General features: G+C 43.7%; 1 protein-coding gene across 2 annotated transcripts; it reads right to left on the bottom strand.

Annotated features, from left to right (window-relative positions):
* Positions 1-3,613: 3,613 nt before the first annotated feature.
* Positions 3,614-25,192, bottom strand: LOC306703281 (protein FAM53B-like). Of its 2 annotated transcripts, XM_079169201.1 has the most exons (5): positions 25,051-25,192; positions 15,660-15,942; positions 13,424-13,478; positions 10,657-11,531; positions 3,614-4,784 (listed from the first exon to the last, which is right to left on the bottom strand). In XM_079169201.1, exons 2-5 carry the CDS (start codon positions 15,738-15,740, stop codon positions 4,446-4,448), a joined length of 1,350 nt encoding a protein of 449 aa, XP_079025327.1. In that variant the 5' UTR covers positions 15,741-15,942; positions 25,051-25,192; the 3' UTR covers positions 3,614-4,445. The 2 variants fall into 2 exon arrangements, with proteins under 2 accessions (XP_079025327.1, XP_079025328.1); XM_079169202.1 differs by lacking the exon at positions 13,424-13,478.
* Positions 25,193-25,364: the final 172 nt, after the last annotated feature.

Genomic DNA, 25,364 nt, shown 5'->3' with positions numbered 1-25,364 from the left:
ACAGATCTTGTTACTCTGCCTTTGCATGATCCAGGGATTTAACCCTGTGCACTGTGTTTATCAACTTTATGTAAAGGGTTATTTGAGTTGCTGCATACAAACAATGCCATATTTGTCACGAAGCAGCTAGCAATTCATTTGTTTTACGTTTTCACTCAGGAAGTGTTCATCATTTTGATATTCACTGGCCACACGGTTCATTTTTCGTCTTGATTCATGAGCAGCAGCCACTCTGGATTCGGACCAGGAGGAAGGCGCTCGCAGGCAGCACTAGTCGACCCAGATGTGACTGGTGTGATGGATGTATGTGGACCGGCCACTGCAACAACATGTCTATTTCAGTCCCCCATTGTTTGGCACTCAGTCATCACTGTGTCTGTAGCAAGTCAACAGGCAGTCTCCTGTGTGTGCTACCCTTTCGCTCACAAAAGAAAAAGGATTCATAGCAACAAAAAAAAAAGGGGGCATGTGCTTCCTCTCTCTCAGCATGTGTCCTTCCACCTAGTGAAACGCCCACTTTCCTCTCTCTCTCATATTCTATAATTCACAGCACACGCAGAATGGGAAATATTTGGCTGACATGGCAACACATTTCCAAAATGGAATAAATGCTTGGCAGCATATGCGTTGTCAAATAGTCTGTGGCCCGATGGCCCTCCTTTTTTCTATAATAGGAGAGTACTTACCAGGGCTGGCAGCATTAGTCCTTTGAGAAACACTTGATTTGAATGAGTTGCTCTGAAAACCACAAAGCACATCAACACCACACAACGTTGCCATCTGCTCCCCATAAACTCAGCTACATTTACAAGCATTTCCAGACGTTTATCTCGATCAAGTCAACAACATGTACGGTTCAGGTGACCATCACTATCTCACTCTCTGTTCCTCTAATTGACAGCTGCGAGGAAAAGGCTGCTCTCTCTCTATTGAGACATTTTGCAAGTACAGTAATAGATGATTAATACTGGTTTTTATTCAAGCCATTATAAAAACATATTAAATGTAACTGTTAGTGAAGTGTTTTTGAACCTGTTAAGTCAAAACTCCCGGTGAGATTTCAACAAATTATGGGATTTCGGAAAAGAAAAGCTAGGTTTGTACTAAAGGGATTTCCAGGTACTCTTGGGTGGCTGGCATATAACACAACCAGTCATTACAGCATGTTATGAAGATGTAAATCACACTGTGAGGTGGAGGGGAAGGCAAAGCATTCATGGGAACCATAGTGATAAAGTGTTGGGTTGCACCCTGTCACCTTTGAGTGGAGAATTAGTCAATCGGTGTCATGTGACACTGCCGGCCACCTGTCCAACTACGATAGCTGTCTGCTAACACACGCACGTACTAACAAGTACACCCACTAACACGTAGACCCAGATAAACGCAGCTGTATGGACATTTTCTGTGCTCATTTCTCTTGCTCTATTCTTACACAGCACATCTAGAACACTATTCACACAGACAAACCTTCCACAAAACCCCCGATAGCAGCTAATGTACTTTCAAATAGTGGAAAACGATGTGTCATGACTTATGAGGTGTGTGAATTATAAAAAGGCTACTTCTGAACAGATTTATTACCAACAAATGATTTGCTATTCTTTGATATTAAGCATTTCTTTGTAATACTTTGTGATCATTGATTAACCACATGCACTTTGAAAACAGAAGACAGTTTACTGGTAACTAACAAAAATGTTTGAACTCTCTCAACTAACAAGGTGATCATTGAACACAACAGCAGCAGAGAAGATAATAGTGAACGCACTAGAAGTGTTCATGTGGATCAAAGTTGTTGATACTCAGAACAAAACTTACTTACTTAGTAAAACTATTGTAGTCATGTTGCTTTTATGTGTTTTTATCAATGTGTGTACTGTTTTTTATTCTGTGGCTCTTTAGGCAGAAAGTATATCCAATGTCTCGTTTACCCTGTTTTTGACAACCCATATGTCCTATGTCATTGTCCCTGACAAGAAAAAGAGTGACCTTCACCCAAAACACAAATACACCCACCAGAGGAGAACAAGAGGAGTCTTAGAGGCCTAAAATAAATCAGTATTTCACAAGAAATATTCTTCTAAAGTTAAGATGCAAACATGGTTCCCACTCAGTTGGGCATAAACACTAGATTACGCCTTAAAAAGGTTGAGATAAGTGATGTCATTATTCTGACCTCCTCTGAGGTTCTCAAAGGGTAGTTGAAGTTATTTTGCTGACAGCGTAAAACACAGCTTGCTTTGAAAACACAGCCAATGTTTTCTCACATGTAATCGAGGCTGTGTGCAGTCCAGTGCACTGTAAATGTGTGTAACGTGGCCTTTTCCGGCCTCCCTCTCTCCAATGTCTACATTCGTCAGCAGCAACTACAATGCTCCCTATTTATAGCTCTTTTTACCTCAGATATTAACTCACTCCCCCACTTAGCCCACCACTTCCTGTTAGACAGGAAACGTGTATGTGTGTGTGTGTGTAGTTCACTGACCTTTGGGAGCAGCGAGAAACCAGACTGCTGTTGATGGCAATGGGATTTTGTGTTTCCAGCCTTTTTGTGTCAAGTCAAAGAAGTGAGGCGTGAACAGATGTCTGAGCCCGATTATGTTTTCCATCCTCTAAATATGAGCCCTCTGTCCTTCTTTTCATCAACTCATCCTTATTGTTGCAACATCTAGAGACGGAGAGACAATCTCTCACCTATTGGGAATGAAAAAGTGACCGCTAATACAGTTTTCTTGGCCGAGGGACAGGTTTTCTGCATATATAAGCGAAGCACACACAGTATCCATTTCAGGGCCTTTGAATGAGTGTGTGTGTGTGGTACGTGTTTGGGTGTGTGTTTGTGTAAGCCAACACCTCGGGGGTTGAGATGTCTGAGTTCACCTTCCTTCAAGGCCATGATCGAAGGAAAAGCTGCAACTGGCTGGAACATCCTGTTTTGGACGTAAACACTGTTCTGCAGCCAGGGCTTTCCTCCCCGTGTTGGAAAAACAATCTGTCCTATCTCTTTATGTCAGCGTTCAGCTTCCCCGGTGGCCAGGAATAGTGACGACACAAGCCTTTAATGCCGTTTAAAGGGAGAGATCCGCAAAGACGTAGGTCTCATAATAGGTGGCAGGTGCTTCAAGTTTGTTTTCGTGACTTGGACAGACATAAGAGAGACCGGATAGGAAATCCCAGGGAGGAACACACTTTTCTGTCCGTCTGCCTCACAGGTTCAGGGAAATTTTCTCCTGACATCACTTCCTCTGGTCACTGCTGGGTTACAGGCCGGGGATAAGTCATGTCTAGACTTCCTGCCATTTTGTTTGGGGCTGGTGGGCAACAACAGGGCAATACACAGATGTTTACTTAACTTGCCGTCTTCATCGAGAGCTGTAAATGACTTAAACAAAAAGGACATCAGAAATGCATCTATATACATTCAAAACAATGAAGATTGAATGAGTGAGCTTCGGTGAAATGGTTCTGAAATGTGAAGCAGGAAGTGGGCACAACTTCTAAAGGGTATCTGGAAACTTAGCAGCTTATTCAGACCTTTGATCTGTCAAAGTGAAATCTGTCTTCGTGCAAAGCATTCATTAATGAGCTGAAATCAAACCAGACATATGAGTGCAGGTTGTACATTTATTTCATTCTGTTAGAGAAAAGGCCTTGTATTTTCCTCCTTCACAAACAACTCATAAAAAACAGTTACTTAGAAAAATATACATTGATATTAGAACTGATACCTTGAGATTCAGTGTTTAATTCAAATATACAATTTGCATATTAAGAAACTACCAAAAAAAAAGGTCAGGAAAGGTGGCTTCGATTGAGGCTAGAGAACCAGTAGAGCAAACATCCAAAAGAAGGCACTGTCATTTTCTGAACTCCTCATAAAGCTTATTGAGCAAAAAGATCTGATTTTCATGTGTGCACAAAAAAGAGGAAGGTCAAGGGTAAGTCTGAGAAGATACGTCTTCATGTTGTCCCCCCCCCCTGTTTCACCCCTTCCCTGACACCCCCACTTTCTCTGAGAAAAGAAAAAACTCGAGCTAAATACAGGCGAGCCGAGCTACTGCTACAGTACTACAAACCTAAGGTTAGCTGACTTTGGAAAGGTCATCAGGTTGAAAAGACAGTGGGGGCTGGGAGTTGTTTTTAAGACTAACCCTCACTTTCCTACTCCTGAGTTAAGCTGAATACCCAACAAAAAAAAAAACAACTAAGGTCACTGCTTTTTGATTCAAACAGTAAGAATGTTCAAGGCAACCGTGTCATTAAAAAGGCAGTCGTTGACAACATACTTTATCATCTATCACTTTCCTTTTCTTTGCCTTTCAAAGTCCACTCCTCCACTCTTTTCCTCACAGCCCTTCCTAATAGCCATTTCTTGGTACATCACCAATGTCCAGTAACTTTCCACAACAGTCCAGACTCTTTTTAAATCTCCTGTAAAATGTTCAGTTTCTCTCAATCTGATCCAGATCGAGCTCTCCCCCCAGCTGGAAAATGTCCCTCTGTGTCCCACCCTTCCAGAGGGTGTGTTTACCGCCCACGATGCCAACAGGAGAGCCGGGCCGCGAGTCCACGCTACATGCAGAGTCGCTATCCAGCTCCTCGAAGGAAGAATCCTCTTCCTCGTCATCTCCGGCCACTTCCTGCCGTGACTCCATTCCCAACTCGGACACAGCAGAGAAGTCCGAATCTGATTGGTTGAAGGTGGGAGGGGGCAGGCCTGACTGGAAGCAGTCGGTGGCCGAGAATCCGGGGCAGCTCAGGCTCTGAAAAGTCTGAAGTTTCTGTATAGAGGAGACAAAGAGGGAAAATAGATGTTTGTTTGTGTTCCTCAGCTCATGTTCACATTCTGGCTTCACTCTAATGAGGCTATAAAAGCTCAGGGTTTTCTTGGATGTCAGTTTGAAATTGGGTTTCATTTTTTTGGGCAGCCAAGAGCTGGCGTTCCCTTTCATTGACGGCATGCAAACACACAAGCAGACAAACAACCGTCGAAGAACATACACAAAACCTTCTGGCTTCAGAAAAAGAAGGAAAAAAACCCACAAAACATTGAGATGAGTTGCAAACCACAAAGGTATCTTGTTTCAAACTTCTGCTCTAGGCCTATTTATCACAGCTGAAGCAAATGTGAAACACATACTGGGAACCCAAACTTATATGGTGGTTATGATATTTTGTAGTTCTGCCCGCTATGGACAGACGGGGAGAATATGTATGTGAAGAACTGCCTGCGTTCCTGCACTTGACCTTAGGGAGATTTAATTCACTAAGAAGTTGTCTTTCACGCTCTCTTTCCACCCTGAATTCCTCCGTGCAACAAAGAGAGGCAGCCGTGCAGCGCAGTGAAGGGGTTAATGATCTCTGCAGTGCCCCAGCAGCAGATGTTGGAGGCATGGAGGTGAATAGAGATGAGGTTTTCTCTATAGAGCCTCGGTTTACATGACAGACACCTCTAATGTTCTTTCGTGTGTTAGGACATTGCTTTTCCTGGTACAATGAGCTGGGAGTCTCCCTTTCTTAAGGCTCACTTTAGTAGACTCAACTCTTTTCCTTGCTCTGATTTAGCACGGTCCAAAAGAAAACTACAACGCAGGATTTTGGCTGTCTGAAGGTCGGCTCACTTGTGCTGGATTGACTTTACATGTAAGCTGCTCAACCGCAGGATACCTCATCTGCAAATGCTTAAAGGTGCTCATGTGAGGAGTACGAGGCCTTTTCGGCTTTTGCTGTAGTTACCCCACTGGAGTGGAAAAGGGGATTTCGGAGCCCTCGCTCTCTCCGTGTTACCCCACTACTAATTATCACAGCAGAGGAGGAGAGGAGAGGAAGGGAGAAAGGAGGGGGAGAGGCAGCTTCTCCACAATATGCTTTCTATAAAATCGACTGAGGCTGACTGGGATTTGGGTGGGTGTGGTGGGTGGGAGGTTGTGTTGGGGGAGCAGGGTTAGATTTCTGCTGTGTACCCAGCTTTGCCTGTGTGTTTTTTCCTTTCACTTGAGCAGACCCCCAACCAGATGGACTCACTCACTCACTCACTCACCATATTCACCATAACCACGCACATTTAGGCTGTCTAACCTCATGCTGACGTGTCTCACAGAAGTCACTGCCATGACAAGCAGATGGGTAAATTACTTTATTAATCTAATCAGTTTCTGACGAAATGATTAGCCCTTTAAAGCTGTAATCCTTAAAATGAGTAAAAATGTTTATGTCTCGGGCCCAAACTCAGTGGAGTGCTCCTTTAAGTGTTCAGCAGGCAATGGCTGAACTTGTGTCCGTTTACAGTACGTCCAAACAAACTGTGAGCAGATTCATGATGTCGCTTTGTTGTTTTCATAAAGAAGACAGAAGAAGTTAAAAAACTAAACTGGCTGGCAATAACTAATAATAATAAACAATAAATAATAATGAAATATGACATATTGAAAATCTTAAAGTTTACAACTTTATTCCATTCACACTGGATTATTCTCTAAAAGCGAGCTCACTTTAAAAAAAATGTTTATCATTAAAAGTAAAAGAAAATAAAACACTTATGTACACAACTGATATTCTGGTAGACATCCTCCATTATTCTAAACCACAATAAACACAACTAAAATTCCCACTGTACCAAAATTTTAAACAACGTGGGGATCGAAAGGCAGCTGCTGTGGGAGAAGCACAAGCAAAAGCCAAGAGGCGAGGCAAATATCCTCCTGATAATTAGGGCAAACAACTAACAACACCCTGTTAAGTACTCTGGCAAAGGACCTGCTGTGAACTTGAGACATACACACACAAATAAGCACATACACACAGAGAGGTGTACACACAAAAGACAAAAAACAACATGCGGGTACTGGCATTGTATTTACAGATTCATAATAGGAGTACATTTCTTGAGGTCAGTGAAACAAACAGCAAACAACTATAAAACAAAAGAGAGGGCAGAGGTCTTGACGAAGACAGGAGAACTTAACTCGTTCCTGACAGACAGACAGACCACATACTTGGACACCTTTGCATCAATTATCTGTGTTGCTGTCTGCGTCTGCCTTTGCTTTGTTCTTTGTATTTGTACCGCAGAGAGAATGCGTGGCAGAAAGATGAAAATACATACAAGTCAGATGAAACATAAGATAAATATCCTGAGATGAATCAAAGGCTGAACAAGCGAGGGTGACTGCAGACTGCCGTTTGGCAATGCTTAACAGAGCACCTTTGGGACAAGTCACGTCATGTCGCTTTTCAACCTCGAGCACCGCACCTCAAGACGCCCACCTAGGTGTTCTCATACCTGCGGGGCTTGACACTCAGCTATGATCACCATCTGTGCCATCCCAGGAATGGAGGAAGATGGAGAAAGGCGAGCAGAGCAGGTTGAACTTGGGCCAGGGAGAAGATATTAATAGAGAAAGGGTGAGGAGTTTGTCTGCCAGCTTCCCTGCAGAAATAATACCCCCTTTCTTCACCCTGCCATTTCTCTCCTGAATGCACAAGCACTCGCGCTCACACACACACACACACACACACACACACACACACACACACGTCCAGGCATTGGCTCAACACGCCCCCGTCTACCACCCATACTGCTAACACAGCTAAGCCAATGATGGCCTGTAATCTTTCTTTAAAATGTATAACGAGGCATTTCACATGGGCCATTTCCTCAAAAGCAAAGTGTGAGCTGCGTCAACCATCATTCAGCAAAGTGACCTAGAATCAAGAGATAACATTCCCCGTCTGACAACTCGCTACACCCACTATGCAGAGGAAACAACAACGAAGGGCCAAGGTGAGAAGGCAGTCTGGGATCAAAATGAGGCAGCGGACAGAGGAATGAACGGATACACCAGGCTGACAGGGGGAATATTCAAGGAATTTTGGGGGTGGTCGCACGTAAATCCCTACGGTAGTCGAGCTATAGCCGCTAAGCATGACATGCATCCCCACAATTCACACCCGCCTTCATTGACGTGGTTGAGGAATCTAGAGGGTTACACCATGTTCCACTGACAACACACTCGGGGACTTGTAATATGTTGACCCTTACAATCCTTAACCCCCCCCCACCACAACCTGCGGCAGACTTTACAACAACCTTCTGCATTGAATAGTCCAACAAATTATAGAAAACAACATCTCTGCAATAGGGAGACAAGTGACAGTGTTTGCTATTTTTTGGACTGCATTACTCATCCACACACAGCTATAAAGGGGATAAAGTATGGTGGCAAGTGTGTGAGAGGTAATAACTCTTAGTGTACACTCAAAGACAGGGCAGACAGTATAGAAGCATTTGTCAGAATATCATTTGATTTCACAATTACATATGCATTAATCAGGTCAAAACTGAAATCAAAATTCAAAGATGCAATTTACATTTTCGCTACCAACAAGTAAGTGGGAAATGAAAATGGAAGATTCCATTTTTCATTTAGTCTGTCCAATGCTTCCATAGGAGTGGGATTTCTTTTCAGTTCGAGAGTGTTGCGACGAAAGGAGTGAAAGGGAGAAAGTGCGTGCGTAGCCGGGGGAAAAGAAGGAAGCACGTCGCTTAAATAACACGGACTGTCAGTGGTGAGTTCACACATCCAGTTTGCCCCAAAAACAGCTGAAGAAATAATAGTCTAATGCCAGATATGTGACAAGTAACTGCAGGTACAAATCAATTTAAAAACAAACAAACAGGCTAAGCCACAAATTCACATATGTGGTGCTAAAATCTCAGCTGTTCCCTGAAGGTTAACAGACACAGGTTGTAACCAGCCCAGCGTTTGCGCATTATCACTTCCTTTTCCAGACAGTTTGCCAGCCACTAGAGCTTTCCCTTAGCTATCACTGAGACACACCACCTCTTTAACCTATGATAACTACGAGCATCTTCAACAGGTGCTTCAGGTTATTTCATTTACGTGACAGAGCAGACAACACTGCTTGTTTAGCTTCCCGGGCACAGTACATGCAGCCGTTAACCTGGACTGGTCATTGTCAAGGAGGCTAACGTCAAGTTAAGCCTGCGTAGCGTAGTGAAGAGAAAGACAAGTAAGTGAGTAAATGTGCTGCATTTGCTGTGTTGCTGTGTACTTTTCTCACTTCAAGCATACACAAGAGTGAGAAAGTAAACACAGTGGCAGTAGATACTGAAATAAGGAATCTAACCTGCACAACCCGACTCTTTTCAACAGTGCTAAGTACATGCTCGTACTCAAGTCTGAGGCGAGAAACAATGGCTCTGCCTGTTGACTGCTCAGCACAGATACTCTGTCTGTCATCCGCATATGTTTGCTCCTGCATCAGAGAACTGCTGGGACCAGAGTTAACGTAAAACTGACTGTGTGTGTGTGTGTCTGTGTGTATTTGTGCATACATGTGTGATCATCGTGCCTGATTTTCCCCTCTTAGCAGTTGGCATGACTAGAGGAAACATGCTCGCTAGGCTCCATTACCAAAGCCTTGTTGATCCAACCCTGGCTAGGTCCTGAGGGTGACTGGCTGGGAACAGAAATATTTGGGAAGAGGAAGGGAGGGGTAGACGGATAAATTGATGGCACTTTCTATTAGGAGAACAGGAAAAGAACCATATTTCAGAGACAGGAGGTAAGTTGAAGGAGGATTTTAGTGTGTCGTACGAGTGATACCTGTAGGGCAGCAGGAGTACTCAAGAGCCTACAGGCTGGATTTGGGGTTGATGCCCGCCGTTGTTGCTATAGCTTTTATGTAGAATTTCAAGAGCATTCAAATGAATAATGAGGCAGGACGTGAAGAATCAAGATCTTTCTGGGCTCTGTAAAAACGTCAGAGCACTGCCAAGCATCAAAACAGTACATGTCATTAAAATACTTCATCTATTTTGGGTTTTGGTTTGTCCAGGGGTCATTTTTACCCTCTGGCTGCTACACTGCTTCCTCTGACCTTACCAAAGAACAAACAAACTCTTGTCTTGGGGAAAGCAATTCAGAACTCATCCAAATATCCCCATTATGAATCCCATTTGGTTGCTCGAGCTGCCTGGTCGTAGACAGAGGGCAAAGGAAAGAAGCAGTACTGGGAACGAAAGATGGGAATACAGGGCAGAAGTAGAAGTAGAGAGGAAGCAAATGAACGGTGAGGGGACCAACCTTCGGACGGGTTGTTTACCCAACAGAGTAAATGAAATGATAAACCGGAGCCAGGCTTGCCAGAGCGTGGCGCAAGGCAGCGTGACCGAACATGAGGAATGCTTTTTCAGTAAGCACCACTCCCTGAGTTAAAGTGAGGGAGGCCTGATATCACTTAGCCCTGAAGTTTCGGACCGACGACCCAGAAAACTTAATTCAGCTTGATTTAGTCCAGTTCCCTGATCAGAAGCAGTTGTGTTTGAGGATCTCTTGAACGTCCCCTTGATCTCAGAACAAAAAGATGTTTGTCTGTGTGGCAAGTGTGTTTGGTCCAGGATGTAACTAAATGCAATAGGACATTTTGCAGCATTAAAGCAAGATTACAAAATATATTGACGCCGATTTATGTTATGATTCAAGAACATGTTATGTTGATGTAATCAGTGCATGTAAAGGATACTAAACTCTGCGAAGTGAGTCAAATTCTAATAACGCACATTGAACTGAATGTAAGCGTGTGTGCTTGTCTGTGCATGTCACCATGTGTTTGACATTTCCAGCTAACCTGAGTCATCTTTGCCAGGTCCAGGGAGGGCCGCTGCTCCTGGGCATCTTCTGGTCTTCTGCGCTTCATACCAATCTTTTTGTCATTCAGCACGCAGGGCTGGGACTTGCTCCGGGACAGACACCCCGTGGCCCTGGCTCTCAGGCCGGCTCGCCTCCCCAATTCTGGGGTGGAGTCTGGAGAGCTGGCCTCCGACGCCTCCTCCCTCTGAAGCTCTGGCAGGCTGATCTGCTCATGGGAGAGGGAGAGGGGCCTGAGGAAGTGGTGATGGAGGGAGTGGTGATGATGTAAGGAAGGAGAGGTAGGGGAGACTGGAGAGGCAGTGAATTGAGGGTGGGGAGGCAGCCGCTGGTTGAAGAATGGCAGCTCCATGGCACTATCTGAAGGTACGCTGGAGCGTGAGGGCAAACTGAAGCTGGAGCTACGCTGCATGGTGGGAAGGTGACCACTGGAGAAACCCGCTCCTCCCCGAACACTTCCTCCGCTGTGGCACCTTCGTTTCTCCACCGTTGTCCACACTCGGGAGCCTTGGGGCCTCCAAGATGAGCGGAACCCACAAAATTCATCAGAGAACGACAGAGAGCGACACTGACGTTTGCTCGGGGGTGCCGTAGGAGCTTGGCTGGTAGCTGTAGTGGTGTAGTGAGCAGTGGCGGACGTGGTGGGGGAGTGGGGGGTGGTCATGCCGCTGTTGCCGAGGCTCAGATCTCTTATCAGACTGGTGATTGCCGTGGCGCTGCCTGGCTCCTTGGCCCAGTGCCAGCTCCCCGGCTCAGGCATCACATCCCAGAGGCTCTCCAGACTGGCACCAGGCTGGCAGGGAGCTCTCTGCTGGATGCCACAGCTTTGCCCCAGGTCCAGCCACCTATCTGCCTCTGCAATATTCAAAACATACAAACTCATTCTCATGGACCTCAATAACAGCTCTCTTTGTATGTCATCTTATTAGGTAATAAAAACAGAAACTTGCAATATGTTGATCTCAGCCGGATGAATTCTAGCTTACAGAAAGGAACATTTGATACTTAATCACACAGACACAAGGGCACAAACAAACAGAAGCGAGCTTAAGGCAAGAGGGATTGGTTGTTTTAAGGATAAAATGGAGATTATTGTCTGGTAACTGCAGCAGCGAAGAAGCTGAACACACTTTCTGTCGGGTCATGTGAGTGTAGTTAAACACAGCAAAGCTTTGATACATCTGAACAAATAATCTTTCTTCAGTCATCTGCCCTATGGTAAATGACAGGATTGGGACTCGCTGCACAGTTCAAACACAGCTCTTGTGTAACTGTACCGAAAGCTGACAGCAAGCATTCATATTTTGTATGTCTGAAGAACTTAAATGTTGTTGTTTTTTAATAACATGGAGAGTGCTAATTATGATATACTAAATAGTTGAGTTGCCAACAGCATGACTCAAAAAGATCACTGTGCGCCATATCTTGATTATTTTTCACATAAACAGCTGGAGGACATGAAGAGAAAAGCTCAGCTGTAAATTGTTCTGGCGCCAAGCATTAGAATCAAGTTCCTGTCTCCATTACTTTCATAGATACAGACAATAAACTATGATAGGAATCCTAGATCACCAATTAAGTCTGACTGTTTCTAAGTACAAAACAAGTTGTTCCACTAAAGGTTAATGGTGCTGTTTTTAAGGTACCTAACAGAAAAAGCATCATCTACACTCCTGACTATCTAAAACCTGGACCTGAAGACGGCTGATTCAAAAAAAAAAACTTGATCTACGATAAGAATCAGCCAGTGAACCAGTTGGCAAGTCACTCCCACTAGTCAAGTGGTTAGCAATATATGCTCCAGAAAGCAGCATGACTTGCCAGCTATTTCCCCATCTGCACAAAAGAGTCTATCACACAGTTGTGGGAGATAATACACCTACAGTAAAGGGCCATAGTGGCTTGAGCTACGAAGCCAAGTGGTCATGTTGTGAATCTATTCAAGCTTTTGGCAAAAAGGGCCCCTTGCTGATCCAAATTCCCGTCCTTTTGGATGCTTGTCTCTAATTTTGGCACGCTCTCTCACAGACTGGTGGACGGAAATCATTGTTTTGGGCGGACAAACAATGTACGGGGGCTACAGTGACGACCTGACAGGAATGTCTTGACAAAGGGAGAAAGGGATGAACTTCAAAAGGCCATCCTTTGAAAGCAAGATACAAAAGTGTTGGTTGAACTAACAAGACATGCTAGACAATGTGAATGCCAACATCAACAGTGGAAACAGTAAGCCATGCTCCTCTCCGTAACGTCACATAGCATGCGAGCATGATAGCGGGGGCTTGAATATACAGTAGCATGTCTTTTAACACAGGGGGCAATTACTGCGACACTGATGGAGCCAACGGGAAATTGTTGACATAGGCAACAGCATATTCAATTACAGTCACTCCCATGAGAGTGGTGTGCAACGTTGTGTGGAGGCAGGTGCACCCTGATCATGAGAGGGGGATGAGTGACTGACTGAGAAAGGGAGAAGTGAGAGACCGAGTGGATTAACAATGAGACGGTTATAGTGGGGGTCGCTGACTTTGATGGTTCAACTTAACAATGGGTTAAAGGGGCAATCCATTATGCTACTACATTCGGGAAAGTATGTTATGACAAAGGACCCCACCTCAACCATTAGTACTGTCCAGCGTCCAGCTCTTGAGTGAATGCAGAGGACAGAAAGATGGGACATTTTGTTTTATTGCCATCGCAAAGAAGGAAAGACAAACAGAGAGACATAAATGGAGATAACCCACCCACGGTTCCACAGGAGAAGAGGGTGGTCCCTCTGCTCATGGTGTGGAGCTTACGCTGTGGAGGACAGGCACACAGAGGGGCCGACAGTCAGGGAGATACAAAAACAAATCAAAACATTGGGAAAAAAGTCCAACATGTTTTCCATCATACCACGATCAAATTTCATCTCTGCATCCCTGTAGTGGTGGAATGTGACAAATTATATTTACTTAAAAAGACACAATGAGTAGGATTTGTTGGTAAAAACAACATTCAAAGTTGGCCCCTCCTCCCCGGCTCAATGAGACCAGTAGCACACGCCCCCTGACCACAGTTAAGTGTTAGGAGCTTGCCGTTTTGCCTCGCTATGTTTGAGTTTTTTCAGCGCCGTGTCCATCGTTTTTGTAGCTTCCACTTGGATGCGTTCTTACGATCTGGCACCTGGGTGCTACATCTTTATAGAGGTTGATGAAATATGAAAATACAGGCAGAGGGCAGGGACTCTGTAGACTTCTACTTCAAGTGTATCATAAGTGATAATTGAGAGGATCACTTTCTAATAAGTCTATACTTTGTTTGTACATGTTTTTAAGGAAAAGGTACTGGCACTTTAGTTGAGTACTTCAAATTTTTTGCTACTTCATAAAACTTCGCCACTATATTTAAAAAGGAAAGCCTTGTAGATTTTTTTGTAGACTGGATTTATTGTACAATTTATCATAAATTACTTAAAATCCTATAATGAGCACATCAAATATGATGCATTGCTACACAGAATAACATAACCAATGCTGCAAATTAATCTACCCAACAATACAGAACAGTTAAAGTAACTCAACCTCAACCGAATTTATTTGCCTACTCCAGGTTGCAGTAATCAATATCTTTATATTAACATAAACAGAATGACTGTTTTTAACTTACATTTATTTGATCCAAATGTCTTTATGTGTAATCTATTCACCAACTCTTTTAAGCTTGTAAGGCCAGACTCAAAAACTCGTTACACAGTTCACTCAAAATGTTCTACAACTTTTACCATGATGCTGGACGATAATTTTACCCTTTAGAGAGTCATATAAAAAACTTTACAAAAAAGTTCATAAAAAGGTTTTGTCTACAGGCGCTTATCTTCTTATCAGACACCTATCCTCTCTCACAGTTCACTTCTGGGTGGTGGCTGTCTGCTCAAAGGACAAAAGGGAAATGCCACGATACATTGCTCTGACTCAGCTTGAGGTTATCACAACAAAAATGTTTTCTAAGATACAAGGCATAGAATCCACCATAAAGGCTATTGTGTTGCAGAAGATGATTAAATGGAACAATTCGTTCACTAAAACCCCAGGCCCAACATGGTCAACTCATGAGTGAACGTTAAGTGAGATGGACAGGGGGGTTCGGTGCGGTGTCAGTAGTGATGCGGGCGTTGGACCGGACCGTTTTGGTGAGGAGGGAACTGAGCTGGCAAAGCTCTAATTTTCCCAGTCCATCTACATTCAGACCCTCACCTATGGCCATGAACTTTGGGTAGTAATCGACAGAATTAGATCGTGGATACAAGCCACGAGGAAAACGTTGCTGGGGAGAGGGATGTCTGGAATAGCCCGCTAAGTCTGCTGCCCACGCCATCTGGCCCGAGATACGTGTAAAATAATGGTCAGATGGCAGAACGGATAGTTTGCAGCCAAGAGCTACAATAGTGTAGATTGGCCTGCATGCTAAAAATAATCACCTAAATGGTTCCTGGACTTTTCATACCAAAGTCTTCTTCATGTTAGACAACGTTTTTATAGAGGCAGGGAGATAACAGCGGTGAGACTGAAAGCTTTTCTCAGATTTTTCTTTTTTTTTGGACTGAGCTACATAAGGCCAGCTTTCACCTCCTGCTGTCAATCGTTGTGTTAAGCTAAGCTAAACACATCCTGGACCTCTTGGTGGTGAACACCAACAAATGTAACTGATATGGAACTTCTCATGTGGCTGTAGAAAGTAGTTTGTTTTCATTTCACTGTGACATTAATGACAACTAAAGACAGCTAAAGACAAATACTTACATGCATTGTGCAAACGAGTAGTAGTAGTATACGTGACTAACTGTGTCATCTGTGGCATGTGGTCACGCACCGCTGTAATATAATCACATCAGCGATTCACTTTGCTGACTAATGCCGAACACGTGAAACACCGTGCAGCCCTTTGACTGCAACAACCGGTTTGCTTTGTGGGAAATTCAAAAGGTTAAGTTCCCCTCACCAGCCGTCTCTCTGTGTTGTTGGAGTTCACATCATCGACAGCCTTCTTCTTTTCCAGTGTTTTCAAGAAAATGATCACCATGGTAATACGCAGCTCTGCTCCAGTCTGTTCGGATTCAGGAGAAGGCCACAGGCAGCCATCTTAGACGAGGGCGGAGGGCAGATAGTGCATTTGGGAGAAACGGGCGACCGGGTGGTGACCTCCCATCTGCAAGGCAGACCTCAAGTGACGATGGCGGCGGTGGCAGGAGGTAGGAGGGCGTCTCTCACACTTCAGCCGATCCCTGTGCAGACGGAAAGAGATGAGATAAGTAAATACACTGACGCTGGGTTCATATCTCGGACACAACAGAAAGAACACTGTCTGGTCTGATCACAAAACAGCTTCAGTTTGAGCGTAGCCTAAGGCAGTGGTAGGCAAATAGCAGCCAGTGGGACAAGTCCAGCCTCCCAACTAAAATATATGTGCCCCCTGAATTAAGTGTTGCTTTCATATTTTAAACGAATACTTTTACACTTCTATTTCATAAATCTACTGAAGACAACAATCTAATACAAGGCTCATTAGGATTCCTATAAATATGTACCATCCAGTACTGCCCCTGCATGAGGAGAAGCATGCAAACTGCAGTTACTGTGCCTGGCTGTTTGAACTGTGTGCATGGTGCTAAGACCGGATGGATAACGCAACAAATAACATAATCCGCCTCCTTTTAAATGCTTGGTTTGTGCTTCATTCACAGATTCAGAACAGGAATTTCAAACTAGGTAATTTAACTACTTTGTGCAAAAATTTCACTGCTGGCATAGTTGAGAAAAGGGAGTGCAGACTCGTGTTTTTCCATTCAGCATTTTCACCACCCGAACACTTATAGTAACTTAACCACCCAGTTCTCCATATAGCTACACGCCTATAAAACTACAGTCTTTGTCAAACAAAACATGCTGCCATATGTGAAATAGTTTCCTTAACCCCGTAAATAATGGGACATTTGGCTTGTCAACGTAACACACAGAACATATGGGAATCTAAACATGCTGTAACAGAGAGCAAAGTTTAGCTAATCTGGGAAAAGGGACTCACTCACGGCACATGACTACAGATGTGGCCAAGAAGTATGAACAGAGAAGGAACATATATGGGGCTGCAGTTGCCTCATTGACTGCCTGCACCACGCAGATGGTAAAGCACAGACAGTAGTTGCGGCAGTAAACACAAACTCTTAAAACACTTGGGAGGGAGTTATATGTAAAGCAGATGGTCCATAAGCTCAACATGCCTTGTCATGTCTGCTCTACTCAGTCTCTCTGATGTTGCTTGAAGCATGGGAAAGATCTGGGTAAAAGACGGGAATGTCCAGTTACGCTTTCTTTATCATAGAAAAAAAGAAAAAAGGAGGAATAGCTGCAGTGACCTTGGCCTTCAGCTTCTCTCAGTCATTAGGCAACCGCCAAACACACTGACAGCATCCAATTAGAGAGTACCGGCGTGCTTCAGATCCGACTCCCAATCAACTCCTGACTAATGACAGCTTTCTGCTGTGGGGCAACACATGTAGCTAATGGATGTTCCAGGCCGACTATGTTATACTGCCCGTGTAACATGTGGTTTCATGTTAAGCATGGGTGGTTGCACTTTTATAACATGCATTAGATAGAAGGGAGCAAGTGTGCACTTGCTGTTAAATGAGTTTTGTGGGACAGTAACTTGTGCAAACAACAAAAAGGGACCCATCATAAAAGATGGGCAGGTGGTTTGATAAAGAAATGTTGAACCAGTCTAGTCATGTTTTGCTACTTTACCGTGTCATCTCTACCCCTTCCCTCTTCTCCAGCCCCATGACTACATGCGTACTATAAATGTTTCACGTAGGCCTGCCCCAAACCAACAGCTAGCATATGACTCCCATTATCTCCATTTATCCCGGAGAGTCAGTGGAGCACAACTGGGCCTCCGCAGGCAAGACTGGCTGGTGTTGTTGGGAGTCAGAGGAGAGGGGAATGTTCTTCTTGATCAGTTTTGCAGATTGCTCTACTGATTAGGACTGACACTGAGTAAGAGGCGCGGTAGCGTAGCAAGGTTTGTGCGAGCGTGGTTGTTAGACAGAGTGGGAGTTGAGGAGCATGACGGCCATGTGTAAAGGTTGTTACAGAGTGCCGTTTCACGGAAGTGAGACGTGTTCCACCAGGGCTCAAAAAGCACCGTGATAGTGAGAACGAGTACGAGTGTCTGTACATGTGTGTGGGTCTATGCTGTCCTGCACTGGTGTGCGTGTGTAGTGACTGGCAAGTGGGGTCATGGGAGAGGGCAGACCGAGTGTGAATTCAACCCTGGAGCCATGCTTACTTAATGAACCGACTCCTCATGATGGGGAAACCAGAGCTTAATGGAGAGAGAACTGCAGAGCATTTGTGTGCAGCGTCTACTGATCAGATCAGATTTTCACTAGTTAAAGTGAGTCGTCCTGTTGGCTACATCTCACGGTTGCCGTCATACTAAAGAAAATCCTGGATGAGATCAGTTTGCAGGACACCTGGCCTACAAGTACTCCCTTATCGAACACAATCATTTAAACAAGGCATTTGTAGATATCAAATGATGCATGATCCTGCAGCTGGATGTGCAACTTCTCCCTTCGGGTTAGGTTAATTACAAGAAATGTGACATTTTCAGGAGCAATTCAACTACCATGTGTTTGCAGTTTGAAAAAAAATATGCAGTAAAGATCAATGTCAGCCAAGAAATTCGTGATCTTAGTAGAAATGTCTACTAAGATGTTATGTCGAATCGTGTATTTGTCATTTCACATTGGATACTAGCACTGAACTGAAGACAACCCTCTACCCTAAATGGAAACTATATTGTTTGGACCTATAAAACATTCTAGGTTCATTTAACTAAATTTGACGTCCATAGTGGACTCAAATCTAATGGTAATTCAAGTCAGACTTGTGCACTCTGGGGTGCAGACAGCAGCTCTTGGCTCACAATAGCCAGTGACTCAGGAGGGCACTAGAAAGGGCAGCTAAGATAATATGGCTCTTTGCCCAGGCGGTGATTTGTACAGGCAGATGAATAGAAGCCTATTCGGGGCCCCCTAAAGTTCTGTGACGGGGTGTTTGGTGTCCATCACCAATTGGCTCTGGTTACTGCATACTTGTGCAGAGCGCGTCTGGTGTCAAGACTTTGATCGGTGGCTGCGGCTGAAAGAAACCCACTAATTTCATATTAATGAAACGACGAGGACCAAACCAACATTACACTGCATGTGCGATACAAGTGAAGCACTCACAAGTGAAGTGCATATCAGATTCTTATTTTCAAAAACGTCACGTCATTGATAAACTGAAATTTGAACAGTTTTCTCTATTCAGTCTTGCATCGCTAGAACACATTTTATGTTGCAAGACGCTGGACGTCGGTATTTGTTTTGCGTAGTGGATATGGCCATGGGAAGCAAAATTAAAATATCAAAAAGAAAAGTTTTGCACAAGTCAGGTTTTTTGTAGTCGGGTCCGAATAAAAGTAAGAGCCATTGTTTTGTGAAAGGTCTGCGGTGTGGATTGTTAATTCATGGCGAACACACAGCCACCCCTCTCTCATATAATGAGAGGGGTCGTAAAAATGGTCCTAGGGAGGTCAAGACATACCACTGAATCCTCTGGCCATCACCCTAGTACCCAGTAGCACGGAAACACGAGCCAAAAACAACACGCCACTACACCGCTAGATTGTCAGAAGTGCATAAACAAGGAAGAGCTCATTCAGTCAAACTTTATGCGTTGTCAGTCGTCAGGTTCTGGACTCCTGTTGCAGATTCCCCTGATCGTTCCTCTAACGACAGACATCATCAACCTCTGCATAAATTCAACCAGCACTTAAAGTTCCTGTTAGCAATTTAAAAAGAAGAATTCGCCTCATCGTTACTTTGAAACAGGAGAGGCTACCGATAACAACAACTCTGCAATGAAAACAGATGCAGATGCTCAGAAGAACTGTCAAGAGTCAACCTGAAAGTCCAGTTAAGTCAAGTTAGCAAGAAGACGCACTAGTACAAACGCAAATATGCAAGCACACTTCCCTTTGCAGTATCGGGGTTGTGCTTCCCTTGTGGTCACATGCCGCTGCTGATTTGAGTGTGGAACGCATTGACTTTATTACCAAATACATGAAGAGAGACAAACGCAAGTCACATCCACCAAGCACTCATATGTGATAGCTTTAAGATAAGGCTAACTTAAACATATCTACTATTGTAGTGTAGTAGAATTAAGATTTCACAAGATATTTCTGGGGGATAGTTTCTCTCGGACTTCTGTCTTAAAACAGTTGCTAAGTAGTACACTGTTTCTGTGAATTTAATAGGTAGGCATGGCAACCAAATACACAACAGAGGACAACAGTGACAACTGGCGCTGTGAGTAAGGCAGACATCACACAGACAGTAGAGCAACATCTGAACGACTCATCATTTCTTTATCAGGGAGTGTGTTTGTTATAGGAGGCTGGACTATTGAACAAGGCCTGTTTACTAAGCTGCAGCACAGTGACACGCAACCTGCAAACACAACTTCTCAATTTAGGCAGCCTGAAACTCATTCGGGGTCGACCCCCGTGTCGCAGACCAGAACTATAGTCAACCGAAATCTTAAGAAGCTTGACAGGCGTAGGATCAGGTGTTTCAGTTTGAGTAAAAGGAGGTATGGGGGCCTCTTGCCCCCTGGAGTGACCCTCGCATGCCGCGACTCTCCATACATCAGGTACCCCACTAATTACACTAACCCCCACCCCCCCCTCCCCCCATCAATCCCGGCATTTCCGCCTGTGGTTCCTTCCATTATCCATGAGTGCCTGTTCTGTTCTGTGCACACTAACCAGAGCCCTAATCCATCAGGGATACATTACATGGGAGCCTCCAGCGCTGCTAGCAATCCCCCTGCAACTGATCAGCTTTGTAAGGGTGACCACTCCTATGTTGTGTAAGAAAGTGATGTTGTACAGATTGTCACTACCAATCAACAAATAAAGCCACATAACCGGTGTTACGTAATATCTTGCTCACGTTGCGGAGGTGTATTATGGGCAGGTTGAAAATGTGCAACGGTTGGGATTAAAAAAACAAATCTATGAGCAGCATTCCACCGGTCCATTCATTCATTCATTCATGAGAGGGCTCAGCTCGACATATGGGCCCTGTGAATGATCAGCATGGTGTGTAGTAGTGGCGTAAAAACAGATGCATCGGTTCAATATTTGAAAGCCAAATGAAAGTGTGTCATTTTGGGTGTTTTGGCTGTTTACACTGCAAATAAATCGTGTTAGATAAAAATGTTTTTGAGCAGGGCTGAACAGAAGGAACAAGTGTTGTCAAGAAGGTGTCGAAAGCAAAAACATGTTTTGACAATGATGATTTATCGGTTTTGTTTTAACTTTTATAGAGCTCTTCTACTCATGGGAATGATTTAATTTATCAAATCATATCAAATCACACTGTGGGCAGAATGCGTGACTGGATCTAATTTCTGATGAAAGACTTGCATTGAATTGTTACACCCTCACTGTGCACTGATGAGGTCCATATGACGGGAAACAAGAAAGTAGGTTTATTTTTACTTTTACTGGGTTATGAGTTAGAATAGAAGTGGCATTTTGCTCAATAACAGACAACTAATGATTGGCTTAGACCTTTCTATTGTAATACTTATGTTAGATCTATCTTGACATTCTGCAGCAAGGTAATTGGTTGCAAATCTTGCTGGTGTTCAGCCTTGAGCAGTCGTTGGGAATCACATGCAGGTGTATGTAAAACACGCTGACAGACTCAAACCCAACTACTGAGAACCAATTAGAATACGCCGCAGAGGCTGAGAGCCGGGCGTTATGACAATGTCGCCGTGATAATTAGCCTTCTTTGTGCAAGCAAGATTTTCATGAGACATTGGCTCTGTTCTCAAGCCTCGGCTTGCACAAAAAGCTACTTTGGAAGGATGTTACACATTAAGTGTCAGGCTTGTATGACTGAAGCTAACTGCACTAAGTTACATAACTTGTACAGGACTGTAAAAGGACTGTACTAGAAATACAGGGTGCCTGTGCCAAACACTAACCGAAACTTTCAATTCTCTTTTTTTCTAGGGATGCAATTGGGGGATTGTTTCACCAGACTGGATCTACAGAAAAGCTAACCTCCACATACACACGATTCAGTCGGGAGCTGTGTGATGGCTGACATTTTGAGGAGAGGCCAATCCAAAGCAGTTTAGGAAAATAAACGGAGATGCAGCCAGAACTAAGACCCAGAGGGTATAAAATCAGTAATTTGAGAGTCCAAAAGCAACAGCAGAGACAACCTTTCTCTTTTAAACTTAAGATGAGTCCTTACTATCGCCACATAGGAAAACCACTGTGGATTGGGTTGATGGGAGCCTTCCTATTTCATCCCAGAATGCTTTTCATCTCTAAGTAGAGAGTAGTGCCTGTCTTGGGGGGTTGGGGGAGTGCTTCTCTGGTGTATGTGAGAATGCCTCTTTCTTTTCTTTTCAGCTGCAGGTCGTAGGCTCTGTGGGCGTTGAGACGCCAGACTTACAAATCCATCGTGAGGAAGGAATATACAAAATGAAGAGTAACAAGTATTCTGACAACATGAAATAATAAAGTATTTGTTTTTTTTAACCCACTGAAGCCAAGTCTTATGAGGTTGAGTGTGTCTGCAGCAGGAGCGGTTATGATGGCAGATCACAGAGAAGAAAGGGAAGCTTCTCAAATGAATGGAAAGTAGCATGGAGGCACAGACAGGCATGGCTAACAATCCTTTTCTGTTAGCTTTGCATAATGCCTTGGGCCGGAGAACAAGGGAAAGAAAGAGAGCCACAGTATTAGTAGAACAGAAATGTTTTCTGCTTCACCTTTTCTGGCAAACGGCAAAAAAAGTGAAAATGAAATATAGAGAAAGTCAAACAGAGAGAAACTGACAGAGTGGAAGTGTCAGAGTGTGTGTGTGTGTCAGTGTGTAGACTGAGGGAGAGTTGTACACACAGACGGAGAATGGACCAGTGGCTCGCTCAGCACACAGCTGCCCGCAGACAGAATGGAGCTCTAATAGGGCCTTTCGCCTGCAACACAAAGACGTTGCAAATGTGCGCGTCTTGAGCACACACTGGAGTGCAGAGCGATCCCCTTTAAAAAAACCACCGGCCTTAATTGCTTCCATAAATTATGTCTATAGCATGTCCAAAACAAGTCTACAGACTAACAATGCCAGAGCTGTTGCCGAGTACAATTGCAGTGCATAAAAAGTTGGGCTTCACTCAAAACATGTAAAGCAAAAAGTAATTACCAGCAACTGTGATGAGAATGTGTTACTTCCTGTTTAGTCAGCTATTGGGCTTGGTTTCGAACCTCTTTTGAACAAGACCAAATGTGTCCATAACAAGGACAATGAATGTTTGATTTGACATAGTCAGTCATCATATGTTTGCAGATTCAAATAATAGTTTTGCTAATTTCCGTCTGTATTTACTCAAAGTATTAGTAGTACTGGTAGTTTATGCCAGTATTAAATAAATATGCATAATGCATTTGACACATTTTATTCAATAAAAGGGTTTTGTAGAAAACAGATTTTTATATTGCCAAAGTAAGGTACTACATTTATTTATACGAAACTCAGATATTGGCAACAATATAGAACATTTGCAGCCCAGCCCTTGTCAGATAAAATCAACAGCTACACATTAGTAGGTTCACACGATGGGATTTGAAACACGCAATTTGCTTGAACACACCAAGCTGTAACATTCCAGCAGTGCTTTATTTTTTAAATCAAAGCCAGGTGTGGTCATCAAAATCTTCCAGAAACTGGAAAGGCAGATCAGAAATACTCCTCTGATCCGAACCTGTATTTGTGAGGCATTTATCAACATCCCCTGTGTAATTAGACACTAGAGGTGAAATGTGATTCAACCATAAGCCAGCTCTCTTCTTCACTTCCGACATGAACTTAAGCTACACCTTTGAGCAGGATTCTTGAGAAAACTACAGTAATGTAATTCCTGTTTAGTCAACCAAACTAGCCAGCCATCGCCTGCAAGTCAAGGACAACCGCTGCCATGGTGGCAGCCAGAAACATTTCCAGGTATTTTCAATTAAGGCACCCTGGTACCAAACCAGTTCTTTGTGGAATTGTGTTTATGGTGTCCACAAAGATCAACCAACTGCCGTGCCATATTAGGGAGGGTAAACATAAGCACCGACAGTTACTTCCTAACCCACAAAGGAAAGGAAACAATGACAAATAAGAAGTTTCGTGCTCTGCTGCAATGGCACTCCATATTCAGAGTGCCTTTCATTTTCAACTAAGAAGGCAATAAAGCAGTTTGAACTCTGCTGTGATTAAGACACATAGTTACTAACACATCCACACACGTATAGAGATATAAAAAGACAATTGACTTTACTCTTTATGTTGTTATCAGTATCTTATCAACATGTGTAAGCGTCATTTCAGTTTCATAAATGTGTAATAGCATAAATTCAATGTGTATGACTCACATAGTCATAACAATGGACTATAAACACAATGTTTATTTTGATTGGACTCGCAAGGATACAGCCTTCTTTTTTTTTTTATCTCTGCTCTGAAAACAGAACTGAAATTGAGGAGGAACAAAGTGGCTCATAGCTTCAACCTTCAATAATTCTGATATATGCTGAGAAAAGCAGGGAAATTAGTAATTACAGATTACAAAGGAATAAAAAAAAAAAAAAATGTAAATGCATGGTGGAGATTGGTGAGAGATATGCAACTAAGCCTTATGACTCAAAGCACTCATGCAGGTTGTGGTAAGGAGCCATATGTCAATAAGCGCTGCAAAGCGACCACACTGCCTCTCTCCACCTACACATGTACTGTATTTAACACCAGCCTGGGCTTTATTACCATGGTTGATAGATATGGGGGGGGGGGGGGGGGTTTGTCACAGAGCTTTGTTAATGAGTGCAACCCACCAATGCAGCAACAAGTTGGTCAGGCTGGTCGAGCAAACTGAGACTCAGTTGTAAACTCCACAACAGCGAATTATGTCCAGAAACGTTGTAATACATGAGCTGGAGGCAATAGCGTGACATCCACAAAGAGTGCCAACGTTACTTGCCACAAACTACACTGTGCCTAAACTAGCAGATACAGAGACTTAAATGGAATAATTCAACAGAAAACAAAAGACATTCCTGCTTGATGATTTATGGCCCAGAAAACCCAACAATGTTTGTCATCTAACGTTTTGAGTCGCACAGCAAACCCACAGTGAACTCCACAGCGGTGAAAGAAACACGGTGATGCACGCCTCAACACAGTTATAACGAGCATGTATCTGGACAAATCCCCTATTACCTGGCCAGCAGAGGCTCTGTCGATGTTAGGTCATCTTCAGCAGAAGCCAAAGCAGGAAAAGTCACAAAAGTTTTTTTGCAGCCGCCCGTTCAGCGTAGCCAGCGCAGGACTGAGCCGGACTGCGAGCAGCTGGAGGCTCGCTGCTGCTTTCAAGCCTTTCACATTGATTTGTAACAATATGCGTGAACAGACGAACCATGTGGACGGGGGGGGTGCGACCGGAAGAGTAGTTGTCGACTAAGAAACTTGTTCAGCAACGGGAGTATTGGGTTACTGTACAGTTTAATCGTTAGAGTTTAAGTAGTAATTGAAAA

This window comes from Pholis gunnellus, assembly GCF_910591455.1.
Source record: "Pholis gunnellus genome assembly, chromosome: 11".
Lineage (NCBI taxonomy): Eukaryota > Metazoa > Chordata > Actinopteri > Perciformes > Pholidae > Pholis > Pholis gunnellus.
The sequence above is the reverse complement of the archived record's forward strand: the minus strand, read 5'-3'. Positions and strand labels throughout refer to the sequence as shown.

Bases quoted from the DNA above. Each gene is read 5' to 3' on its own strand.
- LOC306703281 (XM_079169201.1), bottom strand. From the start codon at position 15,740: ATGGTGATCATTTTCTTGAAAACACTGGAAAAGAAGAAGGCTGTCGAT. The intron at 13,479-15,659 runs GTGAGGGGAACT...TGTCCTCCACAG, and splicing joins ACAACACAGAGAGACGGCTG to CGTAAGCTCCACACCATGAG. The intron at 11,532-13,423 runs GTGGGTTATCTC...TGAATATTGCAG, and splicing joins CTTCTCCTGTGGAACCGTGG to AGGCAGATAGGTGGCTGGAC.